Source organism: Vicugna pacos, chromosome 10, assembly GCF_048564905.1.
Source record: "Vicugna pacos chromosome 10, VicPac4, whole genome shotgun sequence".
Classification (NCBI taxonomy): domain Eukaryota; kingdom Metazoa; phylum Chordata; class Mammalia; order Artiodactyla; family Camelidae; genus Vicugna; species Vicugna pacos.
In genome coordinates, this window is record NC_132996.1 from 29,512,359 (window position 1) to 29,534,737 (window position 22,379).

At 34.8% G+C, this 22,379-nt stretch overlaps 1 protein-coding gene and 1 pseudogene across 1 annotated transcript; one reads left to right on the forward strand and one right to left on the reverse strand.

The window, feature by feature from the left end:
* Nucleotides 1-10,910: 10,910 nt before the first annotated feature.
* LOC102526792 (olfactory receptor 52A1-like) lies at nucleotides 10,911-11,848 on the forward strand. Its single transcript, XM_006203584.2, has one exon. It carries the CDS (start codon nucleotides 10,914-10,916, stop codon nucleotides 11,841-11,843), a length of 930 nt encoding a protein of 309 aa, XP_006203646.2. The 5' UTR covers nucleotides 10,911-10,913; the 3' UTR covers nucleotides 11,844-11,848.
* A 7,674-nt stretch (nucleotides 11,849-19,522) lies between these two features.
* Nucleotides 19,523-20,489, reverse strand: LOC102527046 (olfactory receptor 52P1-like; annotated as a pseudogene).
* Between the last annotated feature and the right edge of the window lie 1,890 nt (nucleotides 20,490-22,379).

Here is a 22,379-nt window from a genome sequence, read left to right on the forward strand (position 1 = left end):
TACTGTGAGTAATGCTGCAATAAACACGAAAGTGCAGATATCTCTTTGACATATTGATATTATTTCCTTTGGCTATATACCCAGAAATAAGATTTCTGGATCATATGGTAGTTCTATTTTAATTTTTGGAAGTACCTATATGTTTTTATAATGGCCTTACCAATTTACATTCCCACTAACAGTGCACAAGGATTCCCTTTTTTCTACATCTTCACCAACACTTGTAAACTTCTGACTTTTTGATAACAGCCATTCTAACAGATGTGAGGTGATAGTTAATTGTGGTTTTGATTTGCATTTCCCTGATGATAAATGATGGCGAGCACCTTTTCATATACCCTGACATTAGGGGAAAAGTTTTCAGTCTTTTACCATTGTATATAAAGTTAGCCATGGACTTTTCATAAATGTCTTTTAGCTTGTTGAGGAAGTTTTCCTCTACTTCTAGTTTTCTGAGTGTTTTTATCATGAAAGAATGTTAGATTGTGTCAAATGTTTTTCTGCACCAACTAAGATGGCCATGTGTTATTTTTTGTTTATTTCTTTTGTTCTATTAATGTGGTTTATTATATTGATTTTGTTGTTGTTGTCGAGCTACACTTGCATTCCTGAAATATATCCCACTTGGTTATGGTGTATAATCCTTTAATATGCTATTGGATTCAGTTAGCTCAAATTTTTTGTTGAGAAATTTTGCAACTATATTCATAAAGGATATTGGTCTTAAATTTCATCCCTGCTATGTCTTTATTTGGTTTTGGTATTTTAAAGCTGACCACACAAAATGAGAATAGCCTCACTGATGTCTGAATGAAAGAACTACCCTCCCACACTTTGCAGCTTGGCCTTGATTTGTGTCGCTCCTTCAAGGCAGAGCTGAGCCAAGCCACCGACAACTTTGCTTTAGCTTCTACCTCCTATTTGACTGGAGCCCACAGACCCACCAGTTGTATCAGTCTAGGATTCTCTCAGGTCTTTTCTGAGCAAGTGTCCAGTCCTGGACATGTGGTGCATACTATGGTCCATGACAGATGTAGTGGCCCTTGTGAGCTCATAAACCCTCCAGAAACATTTCCCTTTACCTCCTTCTTTTGGGGTTTTGGAACTGTCTGCTACTTGCTCTCATTCTTGTCCTTCACCTTAGGTGGACACAGGCAGTGTTTGTTTTTAAATCTTTTTTACAGGCCCTGCTTCCCCCTCAAAATCTGCTCCAGCCTAAGGGTGCGGAAGCAAAGGTGATGCTCTGTGCTGGTTTCTCAACAGACAGGTCAAATGCACAACTACAATGTTTAGGAACAAAGTTTGCATTCACCTCCCGGTACCTGCTAGCCACACCAGAAATGTGGGTCCCCATTCCCACAGCTATTGCTGTACTGTAGAAGGCAAGATGGTAGATGAATGACCAAAAATGCCATAACAATCTCTACCAAAATTCAGCTGTTCCTTTTTTTTTTCCTTTCATTGAGCAGTCATCTTGTTGTCATGTGTAGATTAGACCATGGCATTGTTAAAAAGCTTATTCTGTCAGTTTTTTGACAGTTTATAGTTTTTTGAGTGAAGTAACTGATTCTTTAGGTTCCATATTCTACTGTTTTCTATGACATCATTCTCAGTCCTTGCCTTTCAATTTAATTATCAAAGATTATTCAATTACATAGTAAACAACAATCTGATGAATGAATACCAAAAGTAAATTATCATGGCCATTTTAATGGTAACCAAATTCTCCGATATAACCATCTATCACAAACCAGCTTAAGGAAGCCATTAATGGGTTTCATAAATCTTTTCAATGTTGGAACTCTTTGTGCTATATGATTAAATTATCAGCAAGTTTCTAAGCAAATGCTCATTTAAATTCTGAAAAGTGAACTAATTCTGAAAAGTGATTCACCGTTTTTAGTATCTTCCAATTTTTGATTAAGCAATGCAATGACATCATAAGTATGGGATAATGATACAGACAATAAGCACAAAGTCTACTGAACAGTTCATTATAAAACTTAAACACTTTAGAAATCAATTTAGAAAGATAATATCACACTATGCTAGTCATAGTCACTTGATTAAATACAGAGTTGGATGATACTTAAACAGGAGGAATTTGCAAGTTTGAAGGATTTAATTCATTGCAAACATCAGTTAGTAGTAACCTGAACTGAGTTCAACTATTGATATAATTTAACACTATTATGTAAATACTCCAAAGTATCCATTAAAGATGCACACATACATCAAATTTCATCTCCTCACAGCACATCTTGTCTATATATAAAATGAAAGCCCTGGGTAAATTATATCAATTAGTAAGAATAAGCACAAAAAATTCAAATTATGCCATGCTTTTATGAGGTTTTAATTTAAGTAAGTATCCTGTGTTCTACATACAGAAATAATTGTATCATATGGAGTTGTCTACCTACACTGTAATATAGTTCTAGGTTCTCAGATGAGGAATTAAAATAATATTCTACTATACCTAGTAAGCTATCCTAAGTCTCATACATAAAGTTATGTTCATTATTATACTGCAGTCTTGACAGAGATAAAAATAGCTTCTACTATAAAAAATATAATCTAGAATAACTCATACATGAATAATTATTTGAATATGACAAAGATGCCACAAAATATAGTAGAAAATAATGTTCTTTTCAGCATATGATACGTTGAACAAATTAAGCATCCATTTGGAGAAGAACAAACCTTGACTATAACCTCACATTATTAAAAATAAAGTTAGTTTTAGATTTATTTTTTATCTAAATGCAAAAGGCAAAATAACAAAGCTATGAATGAAAACATGGGGGGAATATCTTCATGAGCTGGGAATAAGCAAAGGATTCGTAAATAGAATATAAAAAATGAAATCCTGGGAAGATATTACTTAAACTTAAGAATTTCTGTTCATCTAAAAACACTATTAAGCAAAGGGCAAGACATAGAGAGAAGATATGTACATTAAATTGCATTAAATCTATCAATCAACTTGGAAAGATCTATGAACACGGTAAACCTATTTATTTAGATCTTATCATCTCTTTCATTAGTGCTGTGTGGTTTTGAACACAGATTCTACACATACTTTGTAGATTTACACCTAAGTATTTCTCTTTTTTAGTTATTGAAAAGTACTTTAAATTTTTAAATTTTCAATTGTTCATTGATATTGAATGGAAATATAATTAATTTTGTACACTGATTTTTTTTTCTCTTATCATGGTACCTTAATAAACCCAATCATTAGTTCCAGGAGATTTTCTTAGAGACCTTGGTGGTTTTTCATGCTCTTTACTTACTTTTCTATCCTCATTTCATATACTAGGACTTGAATTATAATATTGAAATAGAAATGGTGAGAATGAACATCTTTACACTGTTCTCAATAATAGAGAGCAACCCACCTTTTTTGGGGGGGTGGGAGGAGTCATTAAGTTTATTTATTTATTTGTTTAACAGAGATACTGGGGATTGAACCCAGTACCTCATACATGCTAAGTATGCACTCTGCCACTGAGCTATACCTTTACCTTCCCTTCTCCATCTTGTTTTTAATACAGAGAACAACTATCCAGTATTTCACCATTAAGTACAATGTTAACTGTACATTTTTTCTACGTGCCCTCTAATTGCTATGTCTCTTCAATGGAACAATACACACACACACACACACACACATACAAGGATATATCCATATATATATGTATACATATATATTGCATCCTTTCTCTATTAAATCTATTATTCCTTATATGTAAGAATATATGTAAACACATATCCAACGGTTTCAACCACTGGAACTAGGGAAACAACATACATTTTAAAAATTAATCCCTGAAGAAAGGAATGATGCAAGAAATAAAGGATGAAGCATTAGACAATGGTGGCAACAACTAAATATAGTAAATAACATCAAAGTTCGGTGTTAATAATTTATACAATTATGAACCCAATAAGTTCCATGGAGATAAGGAAGTACTTGCTCAGGTTGCTAATTATAAACATGGGTGATTTCAACAAACTGAGGAAAAAGAAATAAAAGAGAAAGGAAATAATATAATGTTACGATGAAAAGAAAAGCAATTGGAAAACAAGACAAAGAGGAAATGAAGGATAGTCAATTTCAAAACCTTTGCTTCAATAAAAAGTGAGATAGTCTCTAGAGTTCTGGTTTCAAAAGAGGTTATTTTTTATATGACTGGAACATGCTTATCTGTTCAGGAAAGACAGAAATTGAGAGAAAATATTTAAAGTATACAGAAGAAAAGGCAATTGATGGGAATTATTATGAAGTAATTGATACAGAGAAAATGAAAGAAAATTAAAGGAAGAGATATCACAGGGACAAAATGAAGATGAAATATCTGCAGGATAGGTTTAAAATGTGGGTTGGAAAGGAAAACAAATGTGATCAACTTTAGAGTCCATTTGTGGAGAAATTACTTGATCATATCTGGTAGGAAAAGTAATGAAAAAAAATAAGGAAGCAAAGATATGGGGATATTTCATCCATCCCTTTTAATTCTAGTAAATATCAGGTATATAGGACATACATATTTTCTGGGACATATAGTCATATATTGCTTACACAATCCCAGAAGTCTCATCAAGAACCCACAACTGAGATACCACCTGATGATTGAAGGTAGGGAGTTGGTTCATACTTAGTTAAAAATCTTTCTTTACATTTGTCTTAGTTTTATTGAGGTATAACTGACAAAATTGTAAGAAATTTAAAGTGTACAACATGATGATATGATACATGTATACACTGGGAAAAGATTTCCCCCATTGAGTTAATTAATATATCCATCACCTCACATATTTACCTGTTTTTTTAAGTGAGAAAATTTCAATTTTACAATACAGTGTTATCAACTTAAATGTAATAAATACCACATTATCAAACATCATGTTGAGACAGGAGGGAAGGGGGTAGGGCATGACCATTAAAAGAATGATATACCAAGCACCTAGATGGTGGAAGATTCAACTCTCAGTAGACCTTGAGCTTTAATATACTCTCATTGAAATACAATAGCGTGCTAAATGGTACTCCCACAGGTGCAGGGACAGTTTCAAGGCTGACCATAAAACATAAAGGGTGGATGATGGTCCAATTCCTGGGAATCCCATCCCCTTCCCCAAAGTAGTTGGAATAATCCTCCCATTTGTTTGCATATGAAGTTACTGAGCCCATAAAAACTAGCAACACCATGTCTTATGTCCACTTTCCCTTTTGAGTGAGAGTGACTGCACTCTGTCTATGGAGTGTGTATCTACTTTTACTTTAAACTGAGCACCCAACCCCTGCACTCATGGCCTTTCTCTAGTCTTCTGAAACAGCCTGCACTCAGTCTGTGGAGTATGTATCTCTCTGAATAAATCTGCCTTTATGCAACTGTGGCTCACTCTTGAATTTTTTCCTGTACGAAGCTAAGGACCCACACTTGGTAGGGCATGTCCCTACCTCAGCTGAGACCTGGGGACACTACCATCCTCTTGCCCCACATTCTTTTTCCCGTATCAATGTTATCAACTGAACACCAGGCCCTGCTTCTGGAAATAAAAAAGAAGAAAGTAAGTTTTCCGACATAACTTTGCATGCAATTAACAATGTCCTATGGCATACAAAGGTACTGCATTGATTTTGTGATAAGAACCCCAACGTCATATTTGATGTATATTCCTCAAGATTCTACGAAACTTAAGTCACCTGGAGATCTTGAGTAGATTTGTTTGTTTGTTTTTTGAAACTGCAAAGGAAAACTAATAATGGTTTCAAACAAATTTATTAGTGGTAATAGTGAGACAGGAAGAGGGCAGGGCACAGCCATTCAAGGAATGCTACAGCAATTAACATCAAAATGGTGAAAGATTCAACCCCCAGTATACCTTGAGGCTCAAGATGACAGGAGATTTAACTTCTAGTAAACCTTGAGCTTCATTATACGCTCATTGTAATATATTAATATGGTGAATAACATGCCCACAGGCCCATTGCAGTCCCAAGGCTAGCAACAAAAGGTCAAAGTGGGAAATAGCCAACTTCCTGGGAATCCCAGCCCCTTCCCCAGGCTAGCTAGACTGGTCCTTTCACTTATTAGCATGTGAAGCTACCAAAGCCCATAAAAACTGGTAACACAGTGCCTTGTGGCCACTGCCTCTCTCTCTCCCCACCTCCCCCATATGCCTTTCAGAGAAAGCCCACACTCTGGTCTGTGGAGTGTATACCTACTTTTAATCTGAGCACCCAACCCCCACACCTCGTGGCCTTTCTCTTGCCTTTCAGTGTATCTCTCTGAATAAATCTACCTTTACTCAACTGTGGCTCACTCTTGAATTCTTTCCTGCACGAAGCCAATGACCCACACTTGGCAGGGCATGTCCCAGGGGCTCAACTGAAGCCTGGGAAATAGCCCTTCTCATGCTCCACATCTGTTTTCCTGCATCAGTAGTGGTACAATAATAAGAGTAGAAGTTCTTATAGCTTTGTTTCAGATATAGTAGCATTATATTTATAAAGATAAACATCTTTTCTGTTTCCTTAACTACAAGTCTGATCAGAGGCCAGAAAATGGACTAAATTACTGTCTTCAATCTTTCCAGTCTACAAATTTTCCATTTCTCAGATTTTCTTTCCTCACGCCTAATGATCTCAGGTTCACCATGCTCTGAAGGTGACCCATAATTTGAAATTCCCTGATTCTCATTCCTTGGAAACAATTTATGAAGTAACTGAGTGCTTTCTGGCTGTGTGCCCTCAGGCAAGGGATACCATTATGATTCAAAAAAGCTGAGTTCCAGTGGTGTAATGATCTCTTTAGGGACAGGTTTGAAAATTGCCCTGGGATCAGCTCAGAATCCAAGGCTAAGAAAAGCAACAGCTAAAGACAGATGATGAAAGACATTTGATTATTAATACATTTTCAAATCAAAATTCTGGCAGAAAAGAGCTATTCCATTGATTTTTACATCCTGGCTATGTGTTTTCCTTGGTGAGTTTCTTCTCCATGTATTGGAACCTATGTACGGCTCATTGTTTCTAATTGTAGCAAATTTCTAAAGGAAATGGAAAGGATAGTGAGTCAGATGATCTCAAACCTGTAACAATCTTTCCTTTGGCAGGTCACTTTTTTTTTCTCATCTACATTTATCAATAATATGATAGTTGTAATAAATTCATGTCAGAATCTATTACAGAGATGAAAGAGATGCAAAGGTAACCTAGCACCATCCTCTTAACTACGTGTGAAGAAAACTCAGAACTGACAAGTCCCAGTTACTTAGTGCCAAGGCAACATGAAAATAAGGTTTCAGGCTCCTCTTCCAATATTTACATACAAAGTAACTGAATGTTGCTTATTTTATTAAAAAAATAAGAGATGGATTGTGGTTTGGAAAGTTGTCTGTCTGTGTGTGTGTGTGTGTGTGTGTGTGTGTGTCAAAAGTAGAAGCATCCTATTGTCTCTAATAGCTTTGGTGTCTGGTCTTGTTGCCACTGTAGCTACAACTCATATCCCATCCCCTGAAATACAGTCCTCTCTTTATCTGGGGCATTACAATCTTCTATTTTCGTCTCTTGTTTCTAACACTTTGCCCTGCCTCCATTGAAGATATCTTTCTATTCCTTTCTCCTTCTCTTTCTCTTAGAGATTAGGAACAAACATTTTCTCATTTGATTATAAGAGATAACTTGCATAAAAAAATAAAATGCATGTCTTTGCTGTCTTAGAAGCATTTTTAATCTAAACTTTTTTAGAAAACTGGTTTTCCTATTCATGTATTTTCCATTTACCTAGTAAGACTTTAAAGGAGAATATGATTATTTCTCAGGTGAAGTGGCCAAATCAATTTAAATAAGTGAAATTTATTGACTCCACCAAGGTCTACACATCATTGGGAAGTCATTTTTCTATTACAACCATGATCATTTTACCTGCTAACATGAATGTCCAATCTTTTGGACTGAATTGAGGAAGGTTTTTCAGCTTCAGAAAATTCATTGTCTCATGGATTTTTAATCAATTTTTTCCTCATAAAGTTTCCTCATTTCTGTATTTTTGTTTTATACTTCCACAAGAAGGCAGTAATGTGTTTTTGTCTTCACAGAAGTTCTGTTCAGATTCTGACAAGCATGAGCTACCAAAGATTAAGTGCTTACTTTCTCCCATACCTTATGCTGAGTTTTTCATATATAAACTTATTTAGCCTTCTCAATAATTCAGTGAATTAAGTGGTATCATTATTTCCATTGATAGTTGAGTAAACTTAAGGAATTTGGATAATATTCCATTTGAGGTAAATAGTAGAATCAGCATTTGAGAAGCTATGTCATATTTCTAAATTCCTATAGTATAATTTTACATAAAATATTTTGTATTTTTATGAGATAATCATCAGATGTGGCCACAAAAGAAGAGAGAGAATCTCAGGAAAACAATGGTTGTGCTACTAACAGGTCCTAGATGAGAGGCACAACAGGCCTTGCAAAGCCAAATGGAAAATCATCAGGGGGATCAGGAGGCAGAAGCCAGGAGGAAGGGGTAGGGTGAGGAAGAACTTAGGCACTTATAACAAGCCCTTTATTGGGGTTTCCATAGTAAAGTCAAGACAGGGAAGGGTAAACAGTATAGGATTGACTACTCTGAATAATTTTGGTGGGCTTTGCAGTGTAGGGGTGGGCTCTATTGCCTGGTACCTGGCCCTGGGATGTTCAAGGTAGAGAAATATTGCTTCTTGGAGTATGTGGGCCAGATAAAGGGGATACAGATTGGTTAGTTTGCATATCAAAAGTACACTACTGGCTGGGCCTTTTGCTATCTCTATGAATTGGCTTACCCAGACAAGGAGGGACAGCCTCACCCCAGCCAGAACGGCTTTTTAAGATGTTAAAGCATCATAATATACAGAAAGCTACATATATATAATACTATATATATTTTATATGTTTTTATATTTATGTGATATATTTACATTATACATAAATTTTTATTATATATAGTGTCATATAAAATATATACAAATATATATTTATATATTATTTATGCATATATTATATATCTATTTTATTTATATGTTTATATAAATACATACACATTTATATATAATACACGTACTATGCTGTATAGAAGAAAAGTAATGCAATAAATTAATTAACACCTACAATTGTGAGACAAGCTAAATTTTACTTTTACATTGTCAGACAACTTATAAATAATTATCTAAGATACATCATTTTTTGTAATTCCTTTAGGCTCTGCTTTTGTCTGCTCATGTCCCCTTAACAAGATATATTCATATGTATCACCAATCTCTTCTAGGGAACCCATCACTATTCCCACTTAACCTCATTTCACGTGAACATCAAATGGAATTTCTCTACACAAAATTTCTAATTTTTAAAACATCTATATCTCTTTAGTGCCTTGATCATAGTCTACTGATAAATGTAGCTACAGAAGCTTATATAAAAAGATCTCCTACTTTCCATCTCCACTGAAGTATTTCATACTTTACTACATTGAGAACTTTCTAGCTATACCCACATATATATTCCTATTGACTGTGAATCAGTCTTTTTTTTTTAAATATAATTTCACAGCAGTAATTCCTCTTGTTTCCCTTCAAAGGAAAATATATAAAATCCTATTCAGAGTGGTATTCTCTATTCAATGTATTTGGCTATGACAAAAAAATCATAGACTAAAACTTTTGCATGATTTTAAGCTTGCAGAATGATTAATGAAAAATAAAAAAGAGAGTATATAAAGATATCTTAAGATTTAGTGAGTATATTTCTAAAGAAAGAGCAGAAAAAATATAAAAATATCAGAAATTTGGGGTGACTGTCAAGTAATATAATCAATATACAACATAATCAAAAGTATCAGAAATGACTCTTACTGCCTAATGAATATAGTAAACTGAAAGAAAGCATCTAGGTTAGGTTGAGTTCCATTATAAACAGTATGGTGGCCCACAGGCAACCCTATCCTTTTGCATCTGAAACAGATGAACAAAATCAAAATATTTAAGCTAAAGGGGTTATCCAGTAGGCCAGTTTTAAATGTTACCATTCTGTCCTGATTTACGGTGCCCTTTTATTTAATTGATTTCCTATTTACCTTCTCAACTTTCTGTCTTATCTAAGATCTGTGAGGACTTGTATCACCTTCTTCCCCATTCTGCTTACACATCCATTTTGAAAGCTAATGGGCAAGAAGTAACTCATTGAGTCAAAAATGCTCTGTCACTACTGATAAAAGGACATGCCTCCATATAACTTTCAAGAACCTGGATAATGGGCCCACACATGGGTAACTCAATCAATTTTTGTGGAACAAACTTCTTCATTCCCCAATCTGATACTCAATTCTAAGATTTGTAAGGAGATATTTTACTCTCTAAACCAAAGAAAATTGGAAGACTGGGAAAGGCTACCACTTTCTGGAGATTCTGACCTTTGAACAAAATGGACAGGGCTATAGGTTTGAGGATCTAGTCTACAACTTCAAGTGTCACAGAGGAATTTCACCTAATCTGAAATGTGTCTGCAGTTTGAAGGTGGATATAAACAAAAAAGCTAATGTTGCCATCTGTGGGACTATCTAAGCCCACCTCAAAAGCTAGTAAGATCAACATTCTTAGAATCATAATTTTGATTTCAACAATTGCTAGGTGATAAACACTGGATTCATCTTCTTCATCCACAAATACCCACACTGGTATTTGGAAAAGGTTTCTAAGAATTCTATTTTGATATTGACTTAAACTGACTCTGAAAGATTCAATGTCACATGGCCACATTTCATTCCTTTTTTTTTTTTTCATGATCTAGAAGAAATGATGAAGATAATTCTCTTCTTTCTTTCCATCCAAGATCAGTGATGAGGAAAGGATTTATCAACCATATGGGATCTACTAACATGTCATATCTGAACCCGAAGACAGTAATCCTGATTGGGATCCCTGGCCTAGAGCATGTGCAGTTTTGGATTGGATTTCCCTTCCTTGGTGTGTGTCTGCTGGCTCTACTGGGGAACATCTTCTTATTAATCGTCATTGCTACAGAACGCAGTCTTCACCAACCCATGTATATCTTCCTGGCAGTTTTGGCAGCAACTGACCTAGGTCTCTGTATAGACATTGCTCCCAAGATGTTGGCTATCTTCTGGTTTGGCTCTTGCTCCATGTCTTTTGATGCTTGCCTCACCCAACTCTTCTTCATCCATGCCTTGCAGGGCACGGAATCTGGCATCCTGTTAGCCATGGCCTTTGATCGCTATGTGGCCATCTGTGATCCTTTGAGGCATACATCCATCCTCACACCTGTCTTTCTAATTCAGATGGTACTGATGGTGGCAATCTGGGCAACGGTGCTTGTTGGGTTTTTACCCATTCTACTCAAACAACTACAACTTTTCCAATCTGTGATTATTGCCCATTCCTACTGTGAGCACATGGCTGTGGTCAAGTTGGCTGCAGAAGATGTTCATATTAATAAATCATATGGGCTCTTTGTGGCTTTTGCAATTCTAGGTTTTGATATGATCTTTGTCTTTATCTCCTACATTCTGATTTTTCAGTCTGTTTTTCATCTTCCCCATAAGGCGGCACGACTCAAAGCATTCCACACTTGCACTTCCCATATTGTCATTTTCCTGGAGTTTTATATTCTTGCTTTCTTTTCCTTCTTCAGCCACTGTTTTGGACATATATCACCCTATGCCCATATCCTCCTGTCTACCATCTATCTGCTTGTGCCCCCTGCCCTTAACCCCATTGTTTATGGTGTGAAGACCAAGGAGATCCGCAGGCGGGTTGCTCAGTTGGTATTCTGAAGCGTGACACCTAGCAGTCATCCAAAATAATATGACACAGGAGAAATATATATTTACCTGTTTAAGATGGAAACTCATTGCACTATGTGTATCTTGGTAAGATTTTTACATTATAATGATATCCCTTAAAGATATATTCCCCAGGCGAGGGCAATCAGAATATAAGATAAACTTGGGTAAAAAAGTATACATGTATCTCATAATTTCCTATCATTATTATCCCTCCATCTCTCGCTTCCTTCCTTCCTTTATCTTTGTGCCTCCCATTATTCTTTCTCTGCCCCACCTCCTTTCTTGTTTACACATCTATTGCATCTTTCTGCAATACCAAGAGGCAGTTTATCTTTTGGAAGTATAATGGTGACAGAGACATATTCATGATTTCAAAGGAATAAATATAATTTAATTTGATTTAGGCCATGGTAAGATAAGAACAAAAGATTTACGTTCACATGTAAGAAGCAACTAATTTAGATTTTAGAGGGAATCAGAGAAGACCTTATATAGAAAGTCATTGCAAACGTGAGATTTGAATGATGCATTTTACTTAAGATGATGAAATTGTATCAACCATAACTTCAAGTTTTTAATAAATTATTATAACTCATGTAGATATAGAGAAGTATGTGCAGATGTGTGTGAATCTAACTTCCTTGAGTGCTTGTTTAATGAAAAGTAGGCTCATCTGTGCCTTCATCAGGGATCAAAATATACAAATCATTCTGCAATAGAAAATTATATATTCATATTTCAATAATATGATAACTTGGTTTTATTTAACTGTACAAATATAGTCCTTTTATTGGGTAAGTGAACAATGCAGCTTTTCAGAGTTTATATTGATTAGCATTGCTTGTTTGTGATGGTTTTAGAAGGAGTTCATTTTCAGTCTGTGTATCATTGCAATTCACTATGAACTTATTGTTTTTTCCCAAAAGGTCATTAGGAGACACTTTGAAAGGTTTTGAGATGTTGTCCACTAATTTGAGCAACTTCTCTGATGATGGGCATGAAACAGCTTATTGTATCCCATTCTTCTTATCCGTACAGCTCAAAAAAGTTTAAAAGCTAGTGAAGAAAATCCAAGATGCTGAAGTTTAGCCATATTACCCTCAGTCCCCTTTTCCCATTAGACCTTCCTGTCCAGGGTCTCCACAGGTTAAGAGCATATATATTACCAACATTACCACCACATGAACACCAATAATCTTAACTCAGTTTCTTCATCTACCACGGTTGTTTGTCTTCCTCCTCTTGATGATCAAGCTAATGACATATATTATTTCTTAGAGTAGGAAGGGAAGATTAAAGTTTATCTTATGATGGTCTCAGTCTATAAATAGGTGAGCATACTCATAAGCATTTCCTATCAAGAGTTTTCCCCAAAGCTAACCAAAGTAAGAATTTCAATGTATGTGGTATATCTGGGAATTGATCCAAGGAAAAACTTGTGAAGGAGGGAAGAAAACCATTAAAGTGTGCATGGTCAAGCAGACCAATTCTGTGGATGACCAGCCCTTTCCTGCCAGGGGTACTGGAAAATATGTGAGAAACATTACCTCCAGATTGTACCAATGTGGGGATAGAAATATGGGGTATTTATCCACCAATCTCCATCTCTTATTGTTAGATGGTAACTTCTGAAGTATCACCTTCCCAACACTTCTCACATGTTCCACTAATGAATAGAACATGCTCCCCAGGTTATAGGAAGGTCTCAGAGTCATGGGAATCTACTGGAATAAACAGAGGCAATCTACAGGCAACTTATGGAGAAGGCTGAAGTTATATGGCTAGTTTTTTTTAAATTAGCTAAAAAGTAAAAAAAAAAAGTTTTATTGGGAAAACATACAAAAAAACATGTAGAAAGAGAAGGCATTTTTCTAAGTCCCTTTATAATCTCACAGAGACGTAGACAGGGTATAGGACACTGCTGAGTGCATCATGGACTATGTTCCAGGGAAATAATCCCCACACCTTGTGAAATCAGCCTTGAAGAGAATTAACACATTGGCATCAGGTACCAAGCTGCCTAAGATTCATGGCAATAATTTCATATTAATAAGCCAATTGTTTAGAAGAACAACTGGAAATACCAGCTTTCCAATATGTGGAGATTTTGCATGTTACCTAGTCCAATGGAAAGTTATGCCTGGTTGCAGCCTTTTCTACTGGGAGGGATGGGACATGTCAAAGTTCACAGGCAGACAAGATAGTGCTCACAGAATCATTTTTTGTATAATCCTGCCTGTTTTCACCAGTAATCCTGAGACATACTGGATCAAATTCTTATCTTACAGTAATTTTAAAAATAAGATTATTCCATATATTTTGTGGGATTAGAATTCCATATAGAGACTTTCAAGAGAAATAAGTACAAAAGATAGACCAAAATAATTAGACTTCCAAATAATATAAAGTCATTGTCTTCAAACAGAAGAATGACATATCCATTGAAAGTGGAAGACATTTTCAATTCTCCCACCTCTACCTGTTCTAGATCCAAAGAAGATATGAGATCTATTCTTCTATTCATCCATATTTAATTCATACATTCTGTTTTAACTCACTATCTATACTGTCCACATACTATGAAAGGCTGATGAAAATAATGTTCATGTAGTCTCTGCCTTCAAGAAATTCTTTCAAGGAAAAAGTATTGTGAAAAGATTGAAAGCATGGATATTGTGATGAGACAGACCTAGGCTTGGCTTCTGACTCTACCATCTATTACCTGTGTGTTATAAAAAGAGAACTAAAAATATTTGAATTATCTGACCTAATTTTCCTTATTCTTATAACTGGGATAGTAACAATTACCTAAAAGAACTATTGTATGAACATAACAATTTAAAATGTATTTTAAGCATAGCACATAATAAGGTGCTTAAAATATAGTTATTATCATTATTAAAACTGATAACAATAAGGACTGGTACAAAAAAACACAACATAAAATTCAGTGGAGTTATTGTTATGATAGCTATCTGAGATAAGGAAAAATAGAAGGAGCAGAGCAACATTGGGTATTTTTTGTTGCTTCCACTGTAATAGTTTACTGTTTTAAGGAAGATCTTGCTATATTAAAATTTATACTCCTTTTCTAGTCCTTTTGATATGCAGTCTCTTCTTCTGAATTGAAATAAGAATACCTATTCTTAATGGTAATTAATACAAATTTAAAGCATGTTAAAATATTCAACATATGAGCACTTTATCAGTCCTAATTCAAATTAATTTTATGGAAAAACTGAAGTTCAATTCTGTAAATGTTCCAATGACTGTCCATTTTAATAGATGTTCATATACAAATGCCCAAATAAGATCACCTACAGAGAAAATTCCCATGTGCAATCTGATTCAAGCACCTACTCTATAACAATAGTGGAATTAAATCAATTCTGTTTTGTAATCTTTTATCTCCCAGGTTTATTAAGACATAGTTGACATACAACACTGTGTAAGTTTAGGATGTAGAGTATTGATTTCATACACTTACATACTGCAGAATGATTACCATGATAGCATTAGCCAACACCTGCATCACACCACATACCTACCATTTCTTTTTGGCTGTGAAAACATTTAAGATCTATTCTTTTAACAATTTTCAAGTGTACAGTTGGCCCTTGAGAACACAGGTTTGAACTGTGTGGGTCACATGGATTTTTTTCAATAAATACATTGGAAAAATCTTTGCAGATTTATCATAGTTTGAAAAAGTTTCCAGTTGAATCACACCACCCAAAACTACTGAAATTAAGAAACAGCAGGTATGTCATGAATTCGTGAAATATATGTAGACACTAGCCCAGTCTTACATAGACATAAGGTGAGTGATAGTTAATATAAAATTAATAATGTGTTAGTTTTCTTACTATTTTATAAATTTGCTTTCAAAGAATTATATTAATGTACAGTATGCCTCTCTCATAACTGGAGAAATTGCATATCTGCCTATCACCACAGGTTTTTTAAAAATGCAACAATGTTCCCAATATGGTATTATGAATATAACTAGAATACTGTATGCCATAAAATTTTTATAAAGATTCATTCATGATAAGATAGCTAGGCTATCATGAAGCAATAATATTGATTACAAGGCTACCATAATATTGATTACAGGGCTACCATAAAACAATAGCATTATTGTTTCTTCATTATCAATGCATGAATTATTATACCTCTAAATAAATATGAGTTTATTTTTCACATTATGTTTTAATTTTTTTATGTCCAGTGTTAGTAATACACATAACATCTACAGTGTTTTGTATCATATAAGACAATACTGATGCAGATGTCAAACAGACAATTCATTCTGTAAGCAGATGATATAAAATTACAGTATCAATAAATACAGTACAGTATGGTGAATGTATTTTCTCTTTATGATTTTCTTAAAAACATTTTCTCTTCTCTAGCTTATTTTATTGTAAGAATATAGTATAAAATACATGTAACACAAAATATGTGTTGACTGTTCACATTATTGGTAAGGCTTCCAGTCAATGGTAAATTATAAGTAATTAAGTTTGGGGGAATCAAAAGTTATGCATGACTTTGTGTGGGGAATCTATGTCTGTAACCCCTACAATGTTCAAGGGTCAACTATATAATACAATAGTGTTACCTATAATCACTGTAATGTCCATTAGATCACCAGAACTTATTCATTTTATAAGTGAAAGTTTATCCTTTTTGAGCAGAGTACTACTGTTTTCCATATGGCTATATCAAGTCACATTTTCACCAACAGTGCAGTTTTCATTTAAAAAAATGCTATTATATTACACATACTTTGAATTTTTTCCTGTCTAATTGATCTCAAACTGTTTGAGAGTTAAAATTTACATTTTTCAGATGTTTAAAGATTAATGCAATATTATGCTTAATTGATGTCTTTAGTCTGATCAAGGTGCTTTACACAGTAGATGTACTTGGTACAATACACACCACATCAAATGATAATGTATGCAGGAAGGTCAGTTGGGATTGCCTAAAGATCAAAGGCTTTCAAGTACTGCATATTTCATATACAATCAGAGATCTGCCACTTATTAGATGTGACCTTGGAAAAGTTGTTTTAAACTTTATGCTTTTATTTCCTCATCTGACAAAAAAAGAGATAATACAAATCATGCAATCTTCATACTAGAAGATTAGGTATCTAAATTATGGTATCTAATTTATGCACATTAGGAATGGGACGATGGGTAAGACTTACATGTTTAGGTCCCTTGGTTTATGAATTGGTGTTTAACTACATTTTTTTTTTTAAAAAAAACCTAAGACCAGGGTTTAGAACCTGCTTATGTGAGGTGAAAAGTTGAATTTCTGGACATGGCCTTTGCCTTAAAGAAATGTCAGTGTTAAGAATAATGGCATAGTATCAAGACTAATAACTGAACTACAATAAAGATCATAAATAAGTGAATGTCAAAGAAACTTAAAGTGTCTGGCTGGACAGACTGGTTGGTACTGTTTGAGGACAAGCATTAAGGAAAACAAATCAAAGAAAGTGTCTCTTGAGGTGGGAAGAGTTTTGACTAAGAAAGATGAAAGAAAAATGCCTAGAGTAGCAAGGAATGTGTGATTTCTTTACAAATAAAGCAGTCAGGTTTGGCTAGACTGATGCCTATCCTGTGAATTAGTGAAAGTAAAGAATGTGGCATGGCAGACTGATGCCTAGTCATACAGTAACTTGAAGGCCATGCTATGGAGTTAAGACTTTATCTTGAGAACAGATTGAGGGACAAGCTGTCGAAGATTTTAAGTGAACAAAATGAGATAACTGTTTGAGGAAGACAACTCCAGTTACAATGTTAATAACAATTTTGAATATGAGAGAGATTTAATACAGGGAGGTTAGAGGATTTTGCAGTACAGAGATTGAAAGTGATGAAAGTATGAGGTAGGAAAAAGAGTGAAAAAGCACAGAGAAATCTCAGGCATTGGTTGGATGAAGGCAAGGAAATAAAAATAAGTAATTTAAAGGTTTTAAACTTAATTTAACTCAGGTCAAATGAATAAAAATGGGGACTACAGAGGAACAATGTAGTTGGCAAGGAGATTAGGAGTTTAGTCTGGAAAGACTTAAGTTTAAGGTGTATATGAAAAGCGGATTACAAGGCTGTTGCAATGTGTTCTGAAACACAGACCTAACTCATAGTTTAAGATACAGACTTGGGTGTCTTGAATTTGTGAAAACATATGAGGTCAGATGGGAAGAAGAGAAAAAGTGAAGCTAGAGAAAAAATAGCTTCTTTGGGTCTTTAAAATTGGTTTATAACATTATACAAATTGTATGTGTACAATACTATATTTCAACTTCTGTATATACTACAGTGTTCTTATCACTAAAGGTTTAGTTTCTATCCATCTTCATAGAGTTGACCCTCTTTTCCATTCCACCCTTCCCCCATCCTTCTTCCCTTCTAGTAACCACTACTCTATTCTCTGTATTTATATGTTTGCTTTTTATTTGGTGTAATTTGTTCATATTATTTATTCACTCATTTATACACATTCCACATACCAATCAAATAATATGGAATCTGTCTTTCTCTATCTGACTTATTTCACTTAGCATAATAACCTCAAGGCCCACCCATGCTGTCATAAATAGAAAGTTTTCAAACTTTTTAATGGCTGAATAGCATTCCATTATTAATGCTGTGAAGAACACAGGGTGCATATACCTTTTTAAATTAGTGTTTTCATATTCTTTGTATAAATATCCAGAATAGCTGGATCACATGGCAGATGGCCAATAGGCACATGAAAAGATGTTTAACATCACTAGTTGTAAGGGAAATGCAAATCAAAACCACAATGAGATATCACCTTATGCCCATCAGAATGCCTAGTAACAAAAAGGCAAGAAATAACAAGTGTTGGAGAGGATGTGAAGAAAAGAGAACTATCATTCACTGTTGGTGGGAATGTAAATTGGTGTGAGCACCATGGAAAACAGTATGTCAGTGCCTCAAAAACTTAAGGTTAGGTCTTTTTTTTTCTTCCATTTATAAAATGCTTACCTATCAAGTTCAATCTACTGTATATTGGTTCTATATTCTGACACTAATGTAATTCCCTAAAGATGACTTTAGTTTTTCTACTAAAACCCTTCCAATAGAAAAGGAGTTCATTATTCACTGATATGATCATGGATATTTATATATGTTTATTTCCACTAGGACTTTTTCAATGAAATATAATTCTGTGTTGGTGAAATATCTGAAACATAATATTGAAGAAAAATCATTAAATCAACAAAAATCTTTGAATAATTACTTTTACTCATGGGTCTTTAGATATATGCTTAAATTCATTTTATCTCATTTGAAACAATGGGCTTCCAATTTATGTTATGTTATCATTATATTATCTTATATTATTATGTTATATTATGTTATATTATACGATTAGATAAACAAATTAACAACAAAATGTTCCCCTACTTTATTACATGCATGAGCATTTAGGGAGGGTTCTGATCATGAAGGTTTCATAACAACTATATCATGAAGGAAAGAACATGCCCCAGCTATATTTCCATACTGACTGAGTCCTTTTTTAGCCTTGAGTATTCCTTTCCCCATGAATTCCCAAATCTAGCAGGAATTATCTCTACCTCCAACCTAACATGATTTCCAGCTCCATATCCTAGGTCTCCTGTCCATCTCAGGTATAAAGCTCAGTCTCCATGACAGTTAAAGATCCGCAGAACCCTCTCCCGTATTTGCTTGGTCTGGGCCCCATAAATCAAGGGGTTGACCATGGGAGGCACCAAAAAGTAGAGATTGTCAATGATAATCTGTAGATGAGGAGCCATATGGTAGCCTAAAATCTGGGCCAAAACTGAAAAGACAACAGGAGAATAAAAGAGAGCAATGACACAAAGATGAGAGCCACATGTGCTGAGAGCTTTGCCTCGTGCCTCCCAAGAGGGTAACCGAAAGACAGCATGAAGGATCAGCCCATACGACAGAATGATAAAAGATAGGTCAAATCCCACAGATGCAACAATAACCATAAGGCCATAGACAATGTGATCAGAGATGTCTCCACAGGCTATCTGCACCACAGCCATGTAGGCACAGTATGAATAAGCAATGATGTGGGTTTGGAAGCTTTCCAGTCTTTTTGCCAGGATGGGTGCTGGAGCCAGCACTGCCACTGCCCTTGCCAGAACAGCCAGTGCCATCTTTACAAGCATGTTGTTAGCAAGAATGGTTGCATATCTCAAAGGGTGCCAGATAGCCACAAATCTGTCAAAAGCCATGGCCAGGAGGATCCCAGACTCCATTACATAAAATGAAGGGATGAAAAACATCTGTGTGAGGCAGGCATTGAAGCTGATTTCTTTAGCATTCATCCAGAAAATACCCAGCATGCGGGGCACAGTGACACTGACCAGAGACAGGTCAACAACTGACAGCATGGCCAAGAGAAGAAACATGGGTTCATGAAGATCTTCTCCACCTGGATGATGCATAAGATGGTGGCATTGCCAACGACTGTAATGACAAATACCAAGAAAAAAGGCACAGAGAACCAGCCATGGGAAGATTTGAGGCCAGGAATTCCAGCCAAGATAAACATCAAGGGTTGAGGGATGGAATTGTTGCAAGAGGACATCCCTAACCTGAGCTCCTCAAGGTCTGATTCCTAGGGAGAAAGAAACAGTGACATTTTGAAATTACTGCATCATTTGAATCTAAAATGCTGGGTATATCGACAACATAATGCCATTTGCAGCAACATGGATGCTCCTGGAGAATGTCATTCTAAGTGAAGTAAGCCAGAAAGAGAAAGAAAAATACCAGATGAGATCGCTTATATGTGGAATCAAAAAAAAAAAAAAAGCATAAATACAGAACAGAAATAGACTCATAGGCATAGAATAACAGACTTGTGGTTGCCAAGGGGGTGGGGGGTGGGAAGAGATAGACTGGGATTTCAAAATTGTAGAATAGATAAACAAGATTATACTGTATAGTACAGGGAAATATATACAAGATCTTATGGTAGCTCACAGAGAAAAAAATGTGACAATGAATACATATATGCTCAGGCAATTGAAAAACTGTGCTCTACACTGGAATTTGACACAACATTGTAAAATGATTATAAATCAATAAAAAATGTTAAAAAATTTAAAAAAATAAAATGATTATAAACTTAAAAAAAGCTGGGTATTATAGTAGTTTATGGTGATAATTACAATTACACTTTATCAAGTAGTGATCAGATAAATGCTGCAGCTAATGGGGATAAGAAGGGAGATAACCCTAGGGTTATTCTCGCTGCAGGAAAGAGAAGCAGTCTCAGGGGTAAATTCTCAAAAAAGACATATTATCTCCATTGTTTAGATTCTCCTGTGGCCCTGAGCCTGTTTAATATTCAAAGTATGCAATGCTGTTGATTTTTTTCCCAGAGGGCAGGACCTGGCAGGAAACCCAAAATTTACAACATTACAGGATTGAGGTGGGGGACAAATAGAAAGCATGGTTTTCACTCAAGATGAGGAAGCTGAATTTCATCATCCCAGGGTCCTCAGTTCTTGAGATTGGCCTTGGTGCGTTGGGATTTTTCTCTGGAATGTTGATTTTGACAAATAACCTAGGAAATCTGTTAATCATATATGAAAAGTATGATGGTATTCTGGAGAAATAACTGATATTTTGGATAACAAAGGTAGAATCCAAAAATGCCTCAACAGATAATAATTTAGTATTAAAGTTCCAGATTATTCAATAAAGTGTGGTTGGGAAATGGATAAAAGTAAAGTAATAGTCTTCTGCATATATGTGTATTTATGTGTTTTTGTATGGGGAACATAATTTAGAGGTTAATGATAAAATATATTCCTATATAAATAAGACTATTGTGTTTGTTAAATATTTTAACTTACAGAACTATTCTGAATAGAAATACAAATTTACAAATTATTTGATGACAGCTATAGGTTAAAGAGCATACAATACTAAAATTTACTATTCAGGTTAGACTTCACATTTTATTAGAAATATTCCAATTATATAATATTTATAAAATAGAATCACAGAAAAGCAGGAGTTTCAATGAAAGCTTAAAATAAAGGGATAAAAACCATAAACACAAAGTTGCTTTAAAAATAAAAGTACAGTAATATTAATATCATGTCCTTTTTTGTTTCAGTTGATGAAGTTGGATTATTTGTCTTTTTGTAGATTTACTCTGAATACTTAAGATAACAGAATAGAGTTGTATATTTGCCAAAATACATTGTAGCATTTATACATTGTAAATTGAGTTTTACAGATCTAAGTATTTCATATATCAACCGCTTTTGGTAAAAGGCACACCAGAGCTGAATGACAGGCAGGTCTCCTAGAAGGCAACTTGGTATAGTAAAAATAACAAGGTCTTTTAGATAACTACATGACTGGATTATAATCTCAGTCCTGTTTCTTATTTTATGTGACTTAACCAAGTTCTTTAAGGCACTGAGCTCATTTTTTCACTTCAAAATTGGGATGAGGTTTA

Excerpts from the sequence above, each read along its gene's own strand:
- LOC102526792 (XM_006203584.2), top strand. The coding sequence starts at position 10,914 with ATGGGATCTACTAACATGTCATATCTGAACCCGAAGACAGTAATCCTG.